Source organism: Condylura cristata, unplaced genomic scaffold (genome assembly GCF_000260355.1).
Source record: "Condylura cristata isolate star-nosed mole 26May11 unplaced genomic scaffold, ConCri1.0 scaffold00033, whole genome shotgun sequence".
Classification (NCBI taxonomy): domain Eukaryota; kingdom Metazoa; phylum Chordata; class Mammalia; order Eulipotyphla; family Talpidae; genus Condylura; species Condylura cristata.
This window is the reverse complement of record NW_004567134.1, coordinates 1,857,347-1,877,139: the sequence shown is the minus strand read 5'-3', so window position 1 is coordinate 1,877,139 and position 19,793 is coordinate 1,857,347. Positions and strand designations below refer to the sequence as shown.

The 19,793-nt window shown below is 47.7% G+C and overlaps 1 protein-coding gene across 2 annotated transcripts; it reads right to left on the bottom strand.

Moving 5' to 3' along the window:
- Window positions 1–1,908: 1,908 nt before the first annotated feature.
- On the bottom strand, window positions 1,909–8,509 carry EOMES (eomesodermin). Of its 2 annotated transcripts, none has more exons than XM_004692266.1 (6): window positions 7,224–8,509; window positions 6,019–6,173; window positions 5,274–5,395; window positions 4,692–4,850; window positions 4,543–4,604; window positions 1,909–3,759 (listed from the first exon to the last, which is right to left on the bottom strand). In XM_004692266.1, exons 1-6 carry the CDS (start codon window positions 8,096–8,098, stop codon window positions 3,021–3,023), a joined length of 2,112 nt encoding a protein of 703 aa, XP_004692323.1. In that variant the 5' UTR covers window positions 8,099–8,509; the 3' UTR covers window positions 1,909–3,020. The 2 variants fall into 2 exon arrangements, with proteins under 2 accessions (XP_004692323.1, XP_004692324.1); XM_004692267.1 differs by having other exon boundaries at window positions 1,909–3,702.
- Between the last annotated feature and the right edge of the window lie 11,284 nt (window positions 8,510–19,793).

Genomic DNA, 19,793 nt, shown 5'->3' with positions numbered 1-19,793 from the left:
GCCCCCCAACCCCCGCCCGCCACCCCAAGCTGTGTCTCCACCCAGCGCAGGGAACGCCGCCTGCACGGTCGCAAACGCTGGGACCCTGGGGGAGAATGTAAACAAACGGGGCGCCGAGCCCTTGATCTTTATTTAAATAGAGGCTTGTTTATCGGTGTCATCCTAGGAGGATTAATTAGATACATCTCTTCACAATTTGGTGTCTGACACTCCATCTTAGGAATGCCTTATCACAAGGTGTTAATTGGGGCCACTCAGCCACTTACGTTTCTATTAAACACTGTGAGGGACTTTTCACAAGTACCAGGTTCTTTTTTACTGTACGGTGCAAAAATATACAGGACTCTAAATAGACTGGAGCTAGAGTCGGCTTTATCCCGGCGGTGATTAGCATATTCGGGCTTTCTGGAGGGCCGAATAGGAGAAAATAGGAGAGCGTTTGGAGATTCCATTGCATCTCCCAAAGCGCGATGGTTCCATGGGGTCGGACAGCGAAGGGGAACGCCATGATCAGGTCAGGGGGACTACGCATCCTCCCCCACCCCCCTCAGTCTGAACCTGTCGTTACAATAAAAACACATCAACGAAATCTTCATAGCTTTTGCCTCTCTCTTCAGGGTAAAATTCAGGGCGGCTTTGCCAAAGCGTGGTGAGCCGACACAGTCGGAAACGCGGGGGTGCAGCCTGAGTCCCCACGGCCACCGAGGACGCGGAAAGAACTCGGGCTGGAAAATGAGTGGAGGGAATGGAGACCCTAATTGGGCGCAGAAGGGGAGGGGGGCCCGGCTGATTGCTCGCCTCCCAGCAGCTAATCCTCTTAGCAGCTGCATTTCCGCGTCACGCAGCTTGCAGAATGACCTTCCCGGCCAGCCAGACCTTTACCCCAGGAAGATCAGGAAGGGGCTGGGAAGGTTTGCAAGCTGAGCCAGAAGCCGTCTGCTGATAAGCCTGGCGGGACGTCTGGCAGGGGGACAAAGGACCCCCGCCCCAATCTTTAACTCAGCGCGCCCAGGGCTCACCCGGAGGTGGGAAGGCCTTTTCCCTCCCCAAGAATGAGAGCCAAATAAACGGAGTTCAACTTGAGGCTTATCATTTCCTGGCCGTTGTTTGCAGGAGGGGAACAAGCGAGGGACGCCTAGAGTCCTCATTCGTCAAGGTCGCGCCGGCCGGGGGCCCCAAACCTGAGACCCAGAGTCGCCGGCCGCGCTTGGTACAAGTAGAGAAGACCCGCGAGCAGCTACCGGGCTGGGCTGCCTGCGGAAAAGGGGTAACCCCGAGTGACTCGATGTAGAAGAAAGCCGCATGTGGGAGCAGAAGCCGGGCTGCGGGTGCCCCCCCCCCCCCCCCCGCCCGGGCCGGCCCCCCGCCCCAGCTCCCCCCGCCGCCATTTTGGACTGCCCCGGGGTGCTTGAGGAGTGAGATTCCCCGGCCCGTGACAACTCAGGGAGCCCGAGCTCTTGGGCGTTTAAGGAGCCTCGGGGGTTTCAGGGGAGCCCACACCGGTTTCAGGTATGGGTGCCCCAAGTCAGCCCAGGAAAAGCCCCGTGAACTAAGTGGCCACCCGCCAAGGCACCACTCAGTAGCCGAGGGCAGGGGGTGGATGTTTTCCAGGTTTGGATTAAGCCTGAGGTTGACAATCTTGCATCTCAGCGGCATCAGTGCCCATAATCCAGACCCTCAGCCCCCAGTACACGTTGTCCATACTACCCAGGGGGTGAGAAAATGACCCCATTCGTCTTCAAGGAAAAAAAAGAAGATAAAAATCCCAGCCCTCACTACAGTGTCCAGTTGGAGATTTTAAGAGGGATGGGGGAGAGGGAACCAAGTTCATGTTGGGAGAGGAAAGCAAAGTAAGATCTTTAAAATAAAGATTAAAATCCATAGTACAGAATACAGAGCTATATGCCTGTTCCCTTAATGAACCACATTTATTAAAAATGACTAAGACTGTACATAAAAATTCAAGATCTCTAGAAAGCCTATAGGAGCTGTGGTATCAGGTTTTAGTTTCTTCACCTCACCAAGTTGGGTAGTGGGAGTGGTGGCAAAGGAAGAGGATGAAATGGGAATTTTCCTTAAACACGTTTCAAGTTAGTACAGAGTAGCTGAATACATTCTCAACTATCTAAGAAGTAAACAGAATATTCTCGAATGTGGTGGGATAATGAGAGAAACTATCCCCCTGCCCCTGCAGCTGTTAGGTGATTTGCGAATTCTTTACAAAGCCAAAGCACCAATTTACATAATGTCAGATTCCTATGTAGGCTATTTGTACAATATATTCCACTTTATTCTACAGTGTATCTAAGCACACACAACTGTACAATTTTTAATTCTTTTTTCTTTTTTGAAATGCTCCCTCCTTTGGCCACTCCTGTCTCAGGAGCCACCCCTGCATATAGCAGAGGCCTAGCAAGTGAGGCAATGCTGAACTGGGGCCGGCATGGCTTATTTCAAAAGCCAGGGAGGCACTGCAATCAGGGAAAACCAGCACCTTCACAAAAGTCAGTTTTTGCCTCCCAGGCCTAAAGTCTTCTGTCCCTAGCTGAAGGTAACAGCAGATTCCTAGTTGAAGCTTACGGCCCAGCCCTTCTCTTTCAAAAGCAAAAGCCCACTGTAACTCTGGGCTTCTATTTGTTTAGGGATTTACAAATAGAAATGAAGAGCCAAAGCTTTCAACTAATTTGATAGCACTCAGCACTTCATAGCCTGGATATCTCTGAATGGTTAGTGTCTCCAATAAATCAATCCAGAACTTTTGAGTAGCCTGCAAATTTTAAAACACATTAAGGTCCTCTATTAACTTTATTTTAAAAAGAAAAAAAAATTGCTAGGTTTGTTTCAGTTACCTGCAGCAATCAAAAAGCTTTGGCACCTTCTTTTAGAGAATTGCACAAAACAGGATGCATCAAGGTGGAAGGCAAACTTCTTTTTGGCAACCTAGGCAAAGAAAACAACAAAAACACCACCAAGTCCATCTGCCGCAAGTTAGCTCATTTTTACGAGGTTAAAATAACTCTTTAAGGAGTTGTGTAAAAAGCATAGTACCCCCCCATGCCTTTTGAGGTGTCTTTACTGTACTCTTCAGCGTTAATGTCCTCACACTTTATGGAGGGAGAATTTTCATTACTAGAGGTGCTAGGAGACAGTCGCCTTCGCTTACAAGCACTGGTGTACACCCCAGAATCATTGGAATCCAGAGACTTGATGGAAGGGGGTGTCTCTATCCAAGAAGAGCTAATTTCTTCTTTGACTTTCTCCTTGGACAGCTGGTCTTCAGAGAACACGGGAGGACTTGTTCTGGAGGTCCATGGGAGTCCAGCCGCCATCTTCCTCTGATACGAACCTCGACTGCCCCAGCCAGCCATGGCAGGGAAGGTTGGGTCAGGGTAATACCCCAGGGCATGGGACGTCTGGAGGGGCAAGGACTTAATACCATATGGGAGCAAGGTGCTGGAAGTGTATTCAGACTCATAGGAACCGATGTCTAGTTTGTTGGTCCCAGGCTGCTGGACAGGTGTGACAAGCCACCGCTGGGGAGGGTTGGCCACCTCTTCGCTCTGTTGGGGTGAAAGGAGGCCGTTGGTCTGTGGCACGGTTCTCTCGCCATTATAATATCGGGCTTGAGGTAAAGTGTTGACAAAGGGCTCCGGGAAGAAGGACTGAACGCCGTACCGACCTCCAGGGACAATCTGATGGGATCTAGGAGAATCCGTGGGAGATGGAGTTAACCTGTCATTTTCTGAAGCGGTGTACATGCTACAATATAAAAAGAAACACTTAAAAAAAAAAACCCGATGTTGTCCCCAAACAAATCACCTCCCAGAAATGAAAACGGCTCTGAAGCTGGTGGTTGTCTGTATTGGGAGCACTGATATGTTGGAGAAAAGATACAGATACAGGCGGTGGGAGATTCGCTGGGCCATGTTAGCTCAACTCTTGGCTCAGGGGGAAATTTCCCACCTTGGAAGAAAAAGGTTTCCTGCCAGGCATTACTTATTTAAAGGACAGAAAATCTACTTCTTTAAGTCCTAAAACCTGAACTCAAAGCAATGCTTTCTCATCCGTGTGATGGGAAGAAAGCTCAGTGGTGAGAAACTCAGCTCTAACAAGGCATTTGCAGGGCCCTTGAAGCTTGATGTTGCGAAAATGACATCCTCTGCGTTTCAGGCTTTTTTTTTTCTTATGTAAAAATAGAGGGGAGGTAGTAATACCTGCTTCGGAGAGGGTAAAAAGATGGATCAAACGAAAAGGAAGGTATATAAATGCAGATTATGAAAATGTCAAATCACTACTCAAATGTTAAAAAAAGCTCTTCATTTTAAGCCCTTAACATTTCTTTAGAAATTAACAAAACCCTTCCGTGAAAATTCTAAAGCAAGATTAGTCAAGGCAAAAAAAAAAGGGGGGGGGGTGGGGGGGGGTAGAAAACCCCCAACATGAAAAAGCTCTTCCTAGAATGTACTCTCAGGAAAAGTATGAGATTACATATATTCTGTTCAAAGATGACCTTGCAAATATGAATAAAAGCTTTGCACTTACGAATCATAGTTGTCCCTGAAGCCTTTTGCAAAGGGGTTATGATCAATCTTTAGTTGAGTAATCTAGACAGGGGAGAAAAAATAATGGTTGAGTTCTTCATCCCACCAGGCTGAGCTTTAAAGATTCCTGGGGTATCTGGGGACACTCACATCGGTATTTTGGTAGGCAGTCACTGCAATGAACTGTGTTTCTGAGAAGGTAAAGGTTTGAGTCTTGGAGGGCTCGTTCAAGTCCTCCACGCCATCCTCTGTCACTTCAACAATGTGTAGCCGGGGCTGGTACTTGTGTAAAGACTGTAGAACTATCATCTGGAAATGGTACAGAAAAGAAGTTGCTGAGACTAAAAGTGGCTTAGAGATTCAACACAAACTTTTGATAAAGCGCATTTTGAATTGAGGCGCCTGCTTGCTTCCACCAGCAGCTCGTCTTCTATAGCTATTTTCAATCTTATCATTGCCATTTTCGAAATTTAAAACACAGCTGGGGGTGCCTGTTGGACAAACACACCTCTCTTTTGTTTTCCCAAAGACTTCAGTATTTCTGTTCTGAACAGTCAACTCACTACTATCAAAATTTAGAAAGAAAGTGAAAATGAGAAAGGTGAAAAGAAAATAAAGATGAGAAGCAGACTAGCAGACAAGTTACAATCGCAAATATTATAAATATGGAGCCGCATGGACTCTCACTAGAAAAGCGCCCGACAGCCAGAAGACTCCCTCCTGTCACTCTACCTGGGTATTGTTGTTATTTGCGCCTTTGTTATTGGTGAGTTTTAATTTCCCAAAGGAAATCTCCTGTCTCATCCAGTGGGAACCAGTATTGGGAGACTCTGGGTGAACATACATTTTGTTGCCTAAGAGAAAATGAAACAAAACAGAAAACCCAAGCATATAGGACTGTTTAAAATGGAGGTAGGGGAGGGTTATCTGTCACCCCAGGGCCAAAGTGGAGAGCAAGACTCCTGCACAAGTCTTCCCATCACCAGTTGCTTAAGAAGGTCAAGGGAGACCAACCAGACCCCACTGATAGCCCTTCCCAGAACATCCTTGGACAAGGCACCCACCTAAACACTAATCTCAAATATTAAAATGCAACCAACATGAGGTCTTTTGGAGGTGAATTTGGGGCCTTCTAAAGCTGGAAGGGCAACATCTAGTGGTTCCAAGTTTACAAGTAGATTCAACTCTGGGAAGAGGTTTCTCCAGTGACTATTAGAATGCCAGGGTCCTTGCCACCCAGAAAGCATAAGACATTTCTGAAAAGGAAGGCTGGGCCGTGGGTGGGTAGGGCCATGTTAAAGTTCTATTGGGAGGGGAGGCAAGAAATCTGACTTAGCAATTCCCTAAGAAACTCGTACCGCCGTCTCTGGGCCCCAGGAAGGAGGGCTGCGGGTGGGATGAGCTAGATTTAAATATGGGTCTTCTGAATCAAGGGTTCCCACCCGCTCCTCCCAGCCCAAGCCTCCTCTCTCCTCACCCTGCATGTTATTGTCGGCTTTGCCGCAGGTCACCCACTTGCCCCCCTGGAAGCGCCAGTGGTTGGGGTCTGCCAGCACCACCTCTACGAACACGTTGTAGTGGGCGGTGGGATTGAGTCCGTTTATGTTGAAGCTCAAGAAAGGAAACATGCGCCTGCGCAAGGGAATAGAGAACCAGGATAAGCGATTTAAGTTCGGATGCAGAACAGGTCCAACTCAGTCCAGCTTGTGGACACCGGGGTAGGGTCGGAATATCGCTTTTTTAAGTCTACAGGGAACACAATCCGGGGGGATTAGGTGGCCCTTAATATGTAAAATATTTTTGAACTGACAACACTTGGAATATCTCCCTTTGTTCTGAAATAATTTGCACCTAAGGCAATGTTTCCTAAACTCAACGTGCTTCAGCGCCCTCTCCCCATTCAAGTCCGTGGTACTTGAAAATGACCATTAATTTTTTTTTTAGGATGTTAAAATCACTCATTTTTATACATACAAGTTTCAGAGCGCAACACTAAGTAGTTCTTGTAAAAAATAAAATTCTGTTGGTAAGGGGATGCCCTCTGAGCGTCCTTCTCCCGGCACCCATCGTTCCCTGGCTCAGGAGTAACCACTGTTGGCCGTTGGGTGCCTCTCAGAACTTTCTCACGCCCGAACCCCAGCCAGGTCTGGCTTCAGGATCGGTCCAATCAACTCCCGGGACCAACTAGCCTCCTTCGCCGGCGCGCCGGTGCACAAGCCCCTTTCTCCCGGGCACCCCGTGGAGACCCTGGCGCCTAACACTGCGGGAGCCCCTCTGTTGCGCACGGGAGGCCAACCCTGGAGTTCTCCCTAATCCACGGCTCCTCGCCCATCTGCAGGGACCAGCGCGCAGAGCTGTGCGGGCGGTTCTAATAGAGCCAGCTTTGTGGACAAGATCCAGCTTCCATTTCCACCTTAGCCTTCTCCCCCTCCTCAATGCAGGCGGGGGTGGTCGGAGGGAAGGACATGGGGAAAGAAGCAGAACGGCATCCTGCATGCACCAGGGTGCGGGAACCCGGGGACACCGGGATGGAGACGCTGCATCTCCACTCAACAGCGCGCGCAAAAACGTGACTAGGAAGTCGCGGAGCGAGTGGGCACAGCTCCGACACCCCAGGTCGTTCCCAGGACCACGCGTTTCCTCCTAACCCCGCTCCCCGGAGCCCCTCCGCGCCACGCTCACCTGCCCTGTTTCGTAATGATCATCTCCGTTTGGTGGCGGTGGAATTTGAGCCACAGCGGCCGGTTGCACAGGTAGACGTGGGCACGGAAGCCGGAACCAGGAACCCCCAGGCCCCCCAATCCTCCGCAGGAACCCGCGGTCGCTGCCCCGGGGTAAGGCCCATAAAGCGGAGCCCCCTGGCTATACTGGTAGGCGCCCGGGCCGCCTCCCCCGGCGCCGCTGCCACCCGCACCACCACTCGCGCCGGTTCCGGGGCCAAACTGTGCCCTCCCTGGTGGGCACACAGCCGCAGGGAAGCCGCCGGGGGGCAGCATGGAGCCGTAGGGGTAGCGCGCCCCGTTCGGAGTCGGGTACACAGATCCGTGGGGCGCCCCGGCTGCCGCCTGGTACGGGAAGAGCGAGCAAGGCGCGGCCAGTTCGGAGGCCTGAGGCCCGGGGGACTGGAGGTAGTAGCGCTCCGAACTCAGACTGTCCATGGAGTAGCGCGCGGTGGCAGCGGCGGCGGCGGCCGCAGCGGCAGCGGCGGCTGAGGGCAGCTCCTCCTCCCCGCAGGGGGAGCCCTTGCGGCCGTCCGGGGGCCCGGGCTTGGCCACTGCTGCGGCGTTGGCAAAGGTGTCCCCGGCGTCCGCGTCACTGAGCATGGCCGCGGGGGCCCCCGCGCTGGCGGCTGAGGATTCCCCGCTCCCTGTCTCGCACGAGAGACTGCCCGAGAACTTCTTGGGCCCTTTGTCTAAGTCCAACCTCTGCGGTGACGGGGCTGCGCCTGGGAGGTGGCCGGCGCTCCCACCGCCGCCGCCTCGCGCACTCTCCAGAGGGTAGAAGTGCGCGCCAGGCAGGTTCACAGAGCTCACCAAGAGCTGCTCCCCTAACTGCATGCTTTGCAGAGCGCAGACCGCAGCTGGCGGCTTCCTCTCCTCCCTCGGCCTTATTATAAAGTCTGGCTGGGGGAGCCAGCGCCCTCTTCCGAGGGGAAGGTAACTTCCCCTTCCTCCTGTGCAGGAGCTACCCACCTGGAGACGCGGAGCGCTCAGGCGTCGCGCGCCCTCAGCCCAGCCTTCTTTCCGCTAGGAAAGCGCGCTGGATCAGAAGGCAGGAGGCGGACTCTGACGGAGAAGCAGTTTACTTTTCTTTGACCGTCCTTCTTGCCTCTCTGGACCCTCACCCTCCACCCACACTCACACCCCGGAAGAAAAGGACTTAGGTCTCTGCCTCCATCCACCCACCAGCGCTAGCCTTTCTGCCCTTCTCGCTGCCAGGCAGCCGTCAAGTTGACCACTTGGAAACTTGCAGGCTGTCATTGGCTGCTTTATATATGTGCGGTCAGGGAGGGGATTCGCGGCCCAACATCACCAGGACCCTCCTATTGGCTGATGGAGGTGACACTAATTCAATTAGGCATTTACTAATTGGATCAAGTCCCTTTCTTTTCCTTTAGTCTAAAAAAAAAATTTTTTTAAGACTCTGTCCTGCTGTGAGAATCAATCTTGCTGTCTGTATTTCTCTGGAGTTTAAGGGAACAGGGCTGGGGTGGGGTGGGGGTGCGGTTCTCCATAGCGGGTTCCACTTTTGGCAGAGCAGTCATCTTTTAGCTCTAAGCAGGGAATGCGGGAACAGGAACAGCATTTAGAAGCAGGTGGGAGAAAGACTGCAAGGTGATGGCTTGCAGGAGGCACGGGTCCTTGAGGGTGAGGATCTGGGGCGAGTTGGAGAGAGGCCCTAGCGAAGTCTCTCCTTGTTAGGGGCTGTAACTTCGGGAACACGTTCCTCCAGAGGGGGAGGACTCCCTGGCCTTCAAAACACCGGAACCACCTTTTTTTTTTTTTTTTTTTTTTTTTTTTTTGCTCGGTTCCATCCTTTATCCAATGAGAAGGGTTTGTGAAGAGTAACCTCACGCTGGGCTTTTGGGATTCCGGGGACAGTGAGAGCACTCTGCCATTCTTGAGCACGAAACCCTCACTTTATGAATCAGAAACCCTCGCGAGGTGGGATACTGGGAATCCCCTCAACCCCACGCCAACACGCCTGCTTTCGGGAGACAATCACGATTACTCCCCCAATTTAAGGTCCACACAGCCAGGTTTCCCTGAGTCCCAGATTCCCACCCCCCACCCCTCCACCGCCTCCCTTCGTCTTCATTTGGGCCTGACACGGAGAAACAAAGGTTCCCCAGCAGCCGCGCGGCTAAGATTCCCCGCGTCTCTCCTCTGCTGCTCGACACAGAAGGTAGAATAATTAGTGAAATAATCAGTTTGATACTGAATTAAGCCCCTTTGCCCCAGCTGCCTGTTTCTCCTCTGCGTTTTCTCAGACAGTAAAGGGCGGTGCCGTCATATTTTATTGTTTTATTATGGCGAGAAGGGGAGGAGGGCACGTTTTGTTGCGGATAAGGAGAAGCCTGAATATTCGCTCTTAATAAGCAATTATAGACGCGACTTGTAGTCGCTCCGGGAGCGCATTTTCCGGCTGAGATGTCGGGACTCTGCTTCCCCAACCGAACTCGATCACACGGGAAACTCTTAGCCCACAACAGATGAGGCGACCAAAGGTTGTTGCGCGCACACGTTAGTGGATATGGAGGCGGGCTCAAAGCTTTCCAATCTGGGTTCGAACCGCAGCTGCACCAACATCGAGGCAGTCCTCGATGCAATCGGACACTTCGGGGCACTTAGATTTTCGAGAAAATGCAAACCTGGAGCTCACACAGGTTTTCAGGTCAAGGCTCAGCTAGAGGAGGGAGCAAGTTAAGATAAGTGGGCCCCCGCATAGAAGCCTTCTAGGTCCTGGATGCACCTGGGAGTCCACCGGGGGAAAGCTGGCCCTCAGGACACTGAGGGCCAACCCAGCGCTCCTTGCGCGTCGTCCCACCTCTTCAGTTCGGGGTGAGCTTGGTTCACCGACCTGATCATTCCTCCACCCACCCCCTCCTCCCCAGCTCTCATTTTATTTTGATCCAGAGAAGTCTTGAAGAATGATCATTTCCAAGATGTGCTTTTGAAAACTAAATGATTTTCAACGTGGATGGTTCGTGAAGGCAACGTGAGCACCAGGACAGGAAGGGGCCGCGAGCCTTGGGCAGCTCGGTGAGGTAGCCTTGGGCTAGTAGGTTCTGATTCAGATTCAGCGGCTGCCTCCGCGTGATCCTGGACCAGAACTGCAGGGTGTTTGAGGGAAAAGTAGGGGTGAGATCGAATTTCACGACATTTGAAGATAGGGTGGCCGGTGGTAGATGGCAGTTTTTCACTTCATCACAGTGAGAAACGGCCCGGTATCTCTTCAAATTGATTTCGAGGTGGCCAGGATAAGGCTGCGCGTGGCAAAGTGCCATCGCAGGCAACAGGCATCGTTCCGACCCATTCTGGCGCAAATAACGTGGGCCAGCTGTCCCCCGTGCCACATCAGAAAAGGGCTGACTTTAGTCCAGCCCCAGAACAAGCTCTTGAGAGGGCGTGGGTTCACTTCGAGTGCTGCCTAATTATTAAATATATACACAGTAAGTGTAATCACTATTAGTGTTGATTCTTGGGGCTGGAAATTGCAGTTTTTACCTCTCCTTTCCCACCATATTTTTTATTTTATGCAAACATTACCCTATTTTACAAATGGAGAGACAAAGAGAAATGCAAAGAGAATAAAAATTTAGGCTTACAAATCGGGTTTTGATACATGGAAAATTTACACATAATTTGTATTTCATTTGTCTATAAATTACAAATTCCTTGTTAACATAACGAAGACTAGTGTTTCAACTAAAGATGTTTTTCTGACTGCATAAAGGTAAAGATATCTCATCTAAAGATTCTGTATTAACTATTTAGTTACATTATTATTATCACACATGGAATATATATTCTAAATGTCAGGAGAGTTACTGATGAACAAGTCTGATTTCCTGCGTGGAATGGATTTTCCTTTTGCTAGCTCAATGTTACTTATGCCCTCGAAAGATGCATAAAAATTATTTTCATGTGTCCCAGTCATGACACTTTAAAATCCAAGCACTTTCCCAGAAGTAGGAACAGGAAAGAAAACTACAGCTTCAGAGAATATTTCAGGCAGCTCCCTCCTTAGGTGGGGTGAGCAAATAACAGAGCCTTCCAGTCACTGTTTGATTTCAATTACACCAAGCTTCATGAAATCCAAATGAGACATTTATTGAAAGGTGCCTGGTTTTATGTGGCTCAACTGACAGTGTATTGGAATACATTGAACAAAAACATCAACATTGGGGAGGAAACGTGGAGACCCCTTGGAACCCCAGACCCAAATGCCGGCTGGATTAACTCAAATCTTGCACCTTGCAGCTTGAGGTAGAGCAAGCAGAATCCTTTGACTGCTACCTCAAAACCAAGGCCAATTAAAGATCTTGTGCTCTATTGTCTCAAGTGATAACACCAACTTCAAGCGTTCTCATCTTGATAACACAAAGTTACTGCCAATCCAGCCAGGACCCCCTTTACACCTTTCTCCCCATTAAAGGTAACCACTTTCACTGCATTCAATCTTTTAGAAGCAAAATTGAGAAGCAGCTGACTGTTACAGGACTATTATTCATCAAACACATATGACGAGTACGTATAAATTACATGGTGTTTGAATAAATTAAGGGGTGAGTTGTAGATGAGCGCAATGATATATAGTTTACCTCCCACCCCCCACATACAACCAAGGGGGCCCATATAAATGTCCCAATAAATTCTATTATTTTTCACCCCCGCTAAAAATGTGTTATCAAAACACTGTCCGTGTTATTCAAACACTTTGTAAATTCTGAACAGACTTGCTGCCGGTTCTCCTTTTAACCCTAGGAAAACATTCCAACATTACCCGGTCACCAGCGCTTCGCCTGGACTCTGGGAAAACGTCAATGGGTTTTTTGTGGCAAGTTGGTCCTTTTACTATTTATCTATGGCCTTTTCTTTGTTGATGTTACATTTTATTTCAGCATCTCAGGTTTACTCTTTGGCCCTTTGTTCTCTGATGGCCAGATCCGCCACCTCCTCTGTGCTTTCTAACAAGGGAGAGGGTTTTCATCACCATAAGGTTGTTCGTGGTTCACTTTTTTTTTTTTTTTAAGAAATGTCCCATTAGATAAAACATTTTGGCAAAGACAAGTGGTTTTGATTTTGCTTACACCAGCAAGATGCTCCCACCAGCCCAGTTTCACTTTTATAAGAATTTGTATTTCACCTTGACACTGGGATAGGCAGATCACTTGGCTTAAAAAAAAAAAAAATCACCAGGTCCACAAATGTGGGAGGTAAAGGGTTATATTAAACTTACTGTATTTTTTTTTCACACAAAATGACCAGTTTAAACTATTAGCTGTCAATCCATAAATGTAAATGCAGTAGAAGATGAGGGAATATTGGAGTGAAAGTTAGTAGACATAACAAAAGTTAATTTATTACAAAAAAATCCTTAAGCATTGACTCAAGAATTTTTCATAAAAGTTTTTTTTTAACTGCAAATCTGTTTCTGAATAGAGCTGCTGTTTCTTTACCATTGTCATCATTATCATATGCATGGAGGTGCACAGCATCACATAGAAAACAAGAAAAGTCACATAAGGCAGAATAAATAAAATGCTCTTAAATTATGGTGTGCTTGGCTAATTATTGCTGTATTGAAGTAGGAAAATATTATACAGGACTGAGGTGGTCTTCTTTACTTTTGCACCTTCAACATCTTGGTAGATGCCCTTCTATTAATTAAAGGAAAAGGGCTAGTAAATGTAAATTAAAACAGCTAAAAGGGTCCAAGGTCAGTGTCAACCTTGAAGGCTTTACAACCATGAAGTCTAAATTAAAAGTGCTCTATTTCTATAAGAAAAAGAAAACACACGTCTTCTTAAATTAATGGATTTGGTATTTCTATCTTTTTAAAAAGATCCTTTTAAAGATTTAAAAAAACCCTTTCAAAGACCTTTCCTAATCCAAAATTCTCACATTATTGCTTGACTTGTCCTGTGAATGCCAATGTTGACATTCTTCTGCAGGAAAAGAGTAAGTTAATGCCAGAACTGCAGTCCAGTTGTTAACGACAGCAGATGCCATACAACTAATAAGAGCTATTATCCTGAACCTAAGTCACTTGCATATCACTACAGAGTTGGCAGAGCCTAAGGAAATGTATGTTGCCACAGAAGGCCTCTGTCTACACAACAGGTGGACTGAATCCAGTCCAACTTACCCAGCTTGTACATGATAGGGACAGCTGAAACCCACCATCCAAGGCCCTGTGAGAAGTGGGGAGAGAGGAAGTCTGGACTGTGGAGTTTGTGAGCAGTCAGGGTTAGTCCATCAAGTAACCAAGGAAGAGAGAGTGAAAGGGAAGGTAGGAGAAAGAGACAGACCTCAGGATACCGGGACCAAAGGGGTCATTAGACTTCTCCCCTTTCAGACTCCTGAGAGAAAAGCAGAACGTTCTATGTGAAAATTGTGTGTTTGTGAATCCAAGCTTTGTGAGTTTGCACAAGGTCCTTAACCTCTCTGTCCCTATTCCTACGGAAACACAAGCATACATAATGTCATTAGAACAGCACCTGGCATACAAGAAGGTCTAATGGCATCCTTATTATTACCCATCGCACTTGGCTTAATTTTTCCAGTCTCACTAGAGAGGGGGGCTAAATTAGGATGAATGAACCTTAGTCTTTCTCCTCCAGACATTGCCTGTCTGATGGGGGAGGAAGCCAGAGGCAAAAGGTCAAAGGCTGTGAGTGAGCAGGGGTGAGTTAGCTGGTCAGAACCTGACAGGACAGTCCCCAGTGGTTCTATCAGCTTCCTTCTATTCCACAGAATTGGGGAGAAAGTCAGCGTCCTCCCGGCAAGCAAGGCTGAAGAGGTGCACTTCAAAGGCAGGCGGCCGGGCGCCCTAACCCGGCTGCGCCTTCCGCCCCCTCCAGGCCGCCATTAGCATTCTGTTTTTCCCAGGCCTAGCCTCCCTCCCGCCCCCCACCGAGATTTTGCCGTTCCAGCAGATTACTAGTCAAAGAAAGAAAATAGGGTATTGAGGCTCAGGTTTTGTTCTCCACCTACTTGGTTAAACTCCCGATGACGAGGGTGTTAAGTGCGTCGTCTGAAGCCTACCGCAGGGTTCTCGCTCCGGGAGAAGGCACCCAGCGGTTGGCGACCCGAAAAGCGCGCCATCTGGATCCACAGGGGCGCTGCGGGCCTCAGTGGCGGCATTTGGGGCACAGCAAGACCGTCCCCAGCGGCCAGCCGCTTAGAGAAGTTTGGGGTGGAGGGGACCCCAGCCCATGTCGTCCAAGGCTGCTTGACAACTCCAGAATCCGGAAGGTCGTGGCCCCCTTCTTCCTATCGATCAGGAGGGGGCCATAGAAAAGGAATCTCTAGGGGGAAACAAAGATGGGGAATCGTCTTCATTCACTTGGGCCTGACTTTGCAAGAGTCGTTTCTCCTTGAATGCACAGCAGCAGACTATAGGTCAAACTCTTTGCTTTATTTAAAACCAGAAACTTAAAATGTCATCCCATTTTACAGAGGAGTAAAATGCTTGGAGAGGTGAAGTCTCCTAGCCAAAACGCAAACTACTAGAAATGGTAGCCAAGTGATAGGAATCTGGGCGGCTGGAGCTGCTAGGGTTCCCAGTGGAGAGGTTAATTATGTGTGAATGGGGCGCTGTGCTGGTCATTGTTTTCTTTAAGGAGGAAGGCTGCAAGGTAGGTGTTGGAATGGGGAAGTTCTATGGCTTCTGAGGAAGCGAGTGGACAGTGTTCTGTGCCCATCTGCAGTCGCTGGACTTCCAGAATAAATCTCTTTGGAGAAAGATAAGGCCCCTAACTTCACCCCAATCCTGAATTAGGATTGGTCATTGTTGCTTGGGGTAACTAAAACGCAGTGGATTGCTTTCTAACTAGTTTGGGCTGGGCCCAGTCCTTGGCCTGGAATCACCCACAGAAGCAGGTCGTTATCACCCCCATTTTACAGATAAGGAAAACTAAGCCTGGGAAAGTAAACTTGCCTAAAGGTAATACAAATTGTTAGCAGAACCAGGCCACCCCCGAGCTAGGGGAGAGGTGGTCTCTCCCCAGCACTCTAAAACCTTTACTAGAAAACTGGGGTCTCGGGGTCCTGTTTTTATGGAGGAAAGGCTGGCGAAGAGAGCAGTGGCAAAGCAACACCACCGTTCCTCCTTCTGCCTGCAGGTTTCCATCTCTCTCCACACCCCCAGAATCGGAATGCGGCGGGCGGGTCCCTGAGCGTGGGTCCCACGCTCTCTTCAGTACTGGAATTTGGGGGACGACTGGACTCTTGTTCGCCTCTCTGTCGAGGCCTTGAATTGAAACAGGGCAGGGACGCGAAACCGCCCTTAGGGTCTCTCGCTCTCTCGTGCGGATTTCTGAGTCTGCTCTAACTCCGCAGCACGTGCGTCTGGTACAGCGCACTCGCCCACAGACAGCCAAATCCGCCCGGAGGCTTTTAGGGGCTCGCAGCGCGCCTGGAATGCCCCCATTTTGACGCACAATCAGCCCCATCCAAGCAGCCCTGGTAGGCGGCCTGAGCGGGAAAAAAAAAAAAAATTTTTTTTTCAACTCCAGAATTCCAGGCAGAGACTGGAAGTCAGGCTTCGGTGTCGGAGCCAGGAAGGATCTGGCAGTTCTCGCCGGGCTCGTGTTCCTCACTTTGCCGGGACGATGACTTAGCTCTCCCAATGCATTCCGGGTTTCACTCCTGTTGACGAAAGCCTTGATGTTCTTTGGGCCCTTTACCCACGAACGTGCAATTCTCTTGCGTGAAAAGCTATTGGGGGTGGGGAGGATACCAGATAGTTCCTTTAATCTTTCCTCTGCTTTTTCACGCCGCGAATTTTTCTCTCTGTATACTTTAGGTCTGCCTCAGAGAGATTAACAGGCTTTCTAAATTCCACCAATCAGATATATTTATGTATATGTATAATATGCTACATATTGCATGGTATGGTATATAATAAATATACTGTACAACAGAAGATATTGGCCATAATACCGTACAAAATGCAACATAACATAAATTCAATATATAAAGACGTTTGTATAATGCCTTTTAAAGAAGCTTCCAAAAGCTACCAGGTTGTTTTTTTGTTTGTTTTTGCCACATTTCGCGCCTCTGCTGAAGGCAACCACAATTAATTTCTATTGTGTATTTTGGGATTGATTATATGTTTGCACAAGCAATAAGCATATGCATCTGAATTTCTCCTTATCTGCTCACGCATCTGCACGCTTTTAAACACACTGTTCAACACTTTACTTTTTTCACTTCAAATACATCCTGAAGTTCCTGGAGAAGTCGGAGTTTTTTGCTAGCTCAGCAGATCCCGGAGGCACAATTGGCGGGAAACCCTTAAATAAATTATATAGGTGCTTTGGGGACCTTTGCAGCTGCGCTACCGTCCTCCACCAGGCCTCCGGAAACGCTGCGGGAGGAGAGGTTTGCGCTGCGGAAGGCGCAGCGCCCCCTTGCTCAGGGAGCGCCGAACCCCGCCTGGGCCTCTCTGTGGGATTTCTCCTTCCTTTGTGATCGCCCGCATTGTTTGTCTTCTGAAACCCCAGAAGCGGGTAAACACTCTCTTGGACGCTGCCGGCTGATCCGGAGGCTCGTGCTCGGGGGAGCGATCTGCCAGACAGTCCCGATGCTGATCAAAGCGGAGGAACTGGAGGGGACATTCAGCACCATTAACATCCCGCTTGGATCGGCTGCTGGGGGCGGGGATGAGGTTGGACAGATGTGGACCAGGCATTCCGTGCTGCCTCAATCCTCTTCCGGCCCAGTGGAACTCTGGAAGAAGCCCAGGCACCTAAGCTTCTCTTTGGAAGCTCATTGTAAGGTTCAGCTCGCGGAGGGGTGCGGGATGCTGGGGCGCCCCCTTCTGGTCACTGCCTCCTCAAAGTTGATCACCATTTTGATTTCTATCATCAAAGTAGTTTTCCAGATTTTGAAATTACCTATTAGTGGAATCTTATAGTGTGTTGTGTCTGGCTTCTTTGGGATATTCACTCATGTTTTCAGTAGCTGTTGTAGCTCGTTTTTCTTACTGTGTAATATTCCAGTGTGTGACTATGAAATGTATCCAATTTTTCTGAGACATTTGTGTTGTTTCCAGTTTGCATCGTTATGGATAGAACGTTCTCGAACCGGTCCTTTGGTGAAGGTCTGAATTAAATTTCTCTCAGGTCTATATACAGGAGTGAATTTCTGAGTCATAACATTATTGTATTGAAAACAACCTAATATTTTCATTAACAGTCTGACATACTGTTCTGATTTCCTCTAATTTTTTATTGCATACTTTTTAAAGGAAAAGGAAATTAAAAATCAGTGACGTTTAAAAGTTGTGGGCTATTTACACTTGACAATTTATATTCTTGGGACTTCATTATAACAATACTAGGGAGTTTTAAAGGAAGGGATATCAAGTTAAAGAAAAGAAGAAAAATGAAAAGGATGCAGGAAGTAGATGCAAAGATTTAGTCTACGTTTATTCTGTATTCTAGTATTCAAGCATGAAATACTTAGAAGTGCTTGTATTCCCTCTAGGAATTGCTGAACACCTATAGATGCCACGTGTTGACCAAGCAGTCAGGGGTTGGGAATTCCACAGAATGTCAGAGGGAATGCCTTGACTTTCTTTCGTCTTACTTATAACTTTCAAACAATTGCTTCAGTGGATAGTTTCTAGCAGGTAAAGATAACAGTGATTTCTATGAATTTTTTGTCTACCTTTTCCACTGGTATTTCTTTTACATAATCAAGGGAAAACAATCCCCCTTTGGTGGCATGCACTCTTGCAGAAAAAACAAACACACAAACATGAGAGGGAACAAAATTCCTAAATACACATAATCTAAAATCCAGTCTCAACTGTAAGCACTCTTACCTTTGAGTGACTACTTAGTGCCCCATGTGATTTTTCCCCAAAATCAATTTTATTCAGAAATCCATTCCTCTCCCTTATGATTCAGGAAGAAAGTGATTCCTTGTCCCAGAGCCATAGGAGGCCAATCAGTAGGTGTTATTTCAATTGCTATGGTTCAGAGGGAAGAGAATGGCTTGAAGTCAATGGTGAAGATAGAGGTTTTCTTCATTTCATAATCCTATTTCAGTAGAAAAAGCAAGCAAACAGCCTGATAGCTTCTGATGCCATTTTGGGACCAGGAGGGGATTCTCCTTAGGGAAACCATTGCTCAAGTAACAGGTGAGAGAGAAGGAAACTTGGTACTTGCTGTAGCTGCTGATGGTTGGACCTGCCTGATTTCTCAGGTGATAGTTGGCTTAATGCTTATGGTAATTTGAATCACATCCTACTTAACAATTATTGACCTTCCCAGATGTGGTTGGGCATAATGTGCCATAAATATACATAATATGTAAATATACAAACTTTAGTTCAATTTTTTCCTGTTATAAGCAATATGGTAATAAACATCTTCACATCTACAGCTTTACATGTGTCCTGTTTCTTTAGAATAAATCCCTAGAAATGGCATTTCGGGATCAGAATATATTGGAACAAAATTTTGAAAGACAATAGATTGCTTTGTATTTATAGTTAGTTAAATACTGAATTAATTTGCGATCATTGGTCAATTGATTCTCTAGGGTCTCCCTGAGGGATTAAGTCTGAGTGATATCATTGCCATGGGGTAAGTTCCATCCCCACCAGGGAACTAACCCATAGAGCGCAGCAGACTGCTCCTGTCTAGCTCACTGCTCCTCTCAGCAATGTATTACAGTACACATTCACCTACCTGTTCTGCTCCCTACTCTGTGTCTGGGGAATCCTCTCACTGACCTACACCCCAAAGAGTGTATTTTTCTGTATTCTTCTGCCCAAAAATAAATAAAATCTTTTTAAAAATTTACCCTCTAACATCACTCTGATGAAGAGGATCTGCAAAGGCCACTGGTAATGCAGAACAAAGACAATGGCAACAATGAAGACATGTTAATATTAAGGGAAAATTATTTTACAGATGTTATCTAGTAAGAGCGAATGTTTCAACAAACAAAAGATTAAAGATTACTTATCAATTGATAAGTAATAAGTACTCACGTATCTTGGCATGCCTAGTTCTTCAAAGGTCTAGCTAGTATTACCACTGTTGAACACATACTTAAATAGTGACTCCCAAGAAGACGAGGGGGTGTCACCCTTAATCGCTTTAGCTACACTTGCAAATACAGGAAGTAACACCCTTGTCAGTGTGTTGTCTTTGTCTAGAAAGGACGACGACGGTGTGTTTTTAATCAACGTCCTGTATGTAAGGGTCCATCACGTACACTTGGATACAATGAACTGAAGCAACAGCTTGCAGCAAAGAAGACACGCGTCCCAGATTTATAAAAAATGGTGTAACTCCCCTCAGATTTCCCCTTTCTGAACATGAGAGAAGTGGCCAATTATTTTTCTGCTGAAAATTCTCTGATAATGTAGAGTGTGACAGCTAGGACCGTCGAGCCACTTTTGCATTAAGAATAGCTGTTAGGTCCTCCCTGGTGGCACAGCGGGTGAAAGACCAGCACTAAGAAGCTAAAGCCACTTCTGCATGAGTTCGATCCCCGCCTGCCC

Bases quoted from the DNA above. Each gene is read 5' to 3' on its own strand.
- EOMES (XM_004692266.1), bottom strand. From the start codon at position 8,098: ATGCAGTTAGGGGAGCAGCTCTTGGTGAGCTCTGTGAACCTGCCTGGC. The intron at 5,396-6,018 runs GTGAGGAGAGAG...ATTTTCTCTTAG, and splicing joins AGCCGACAATAACATGCAGG to GCAACAAAATGTATGTTCAC. The intron at 4,851-5,273 runs GTAGAGTGACAG...TACCATTTCCAG, and splicing joins CAAATAACAACAATACCCAG to ATGATAGTTCTACAGTCTTT.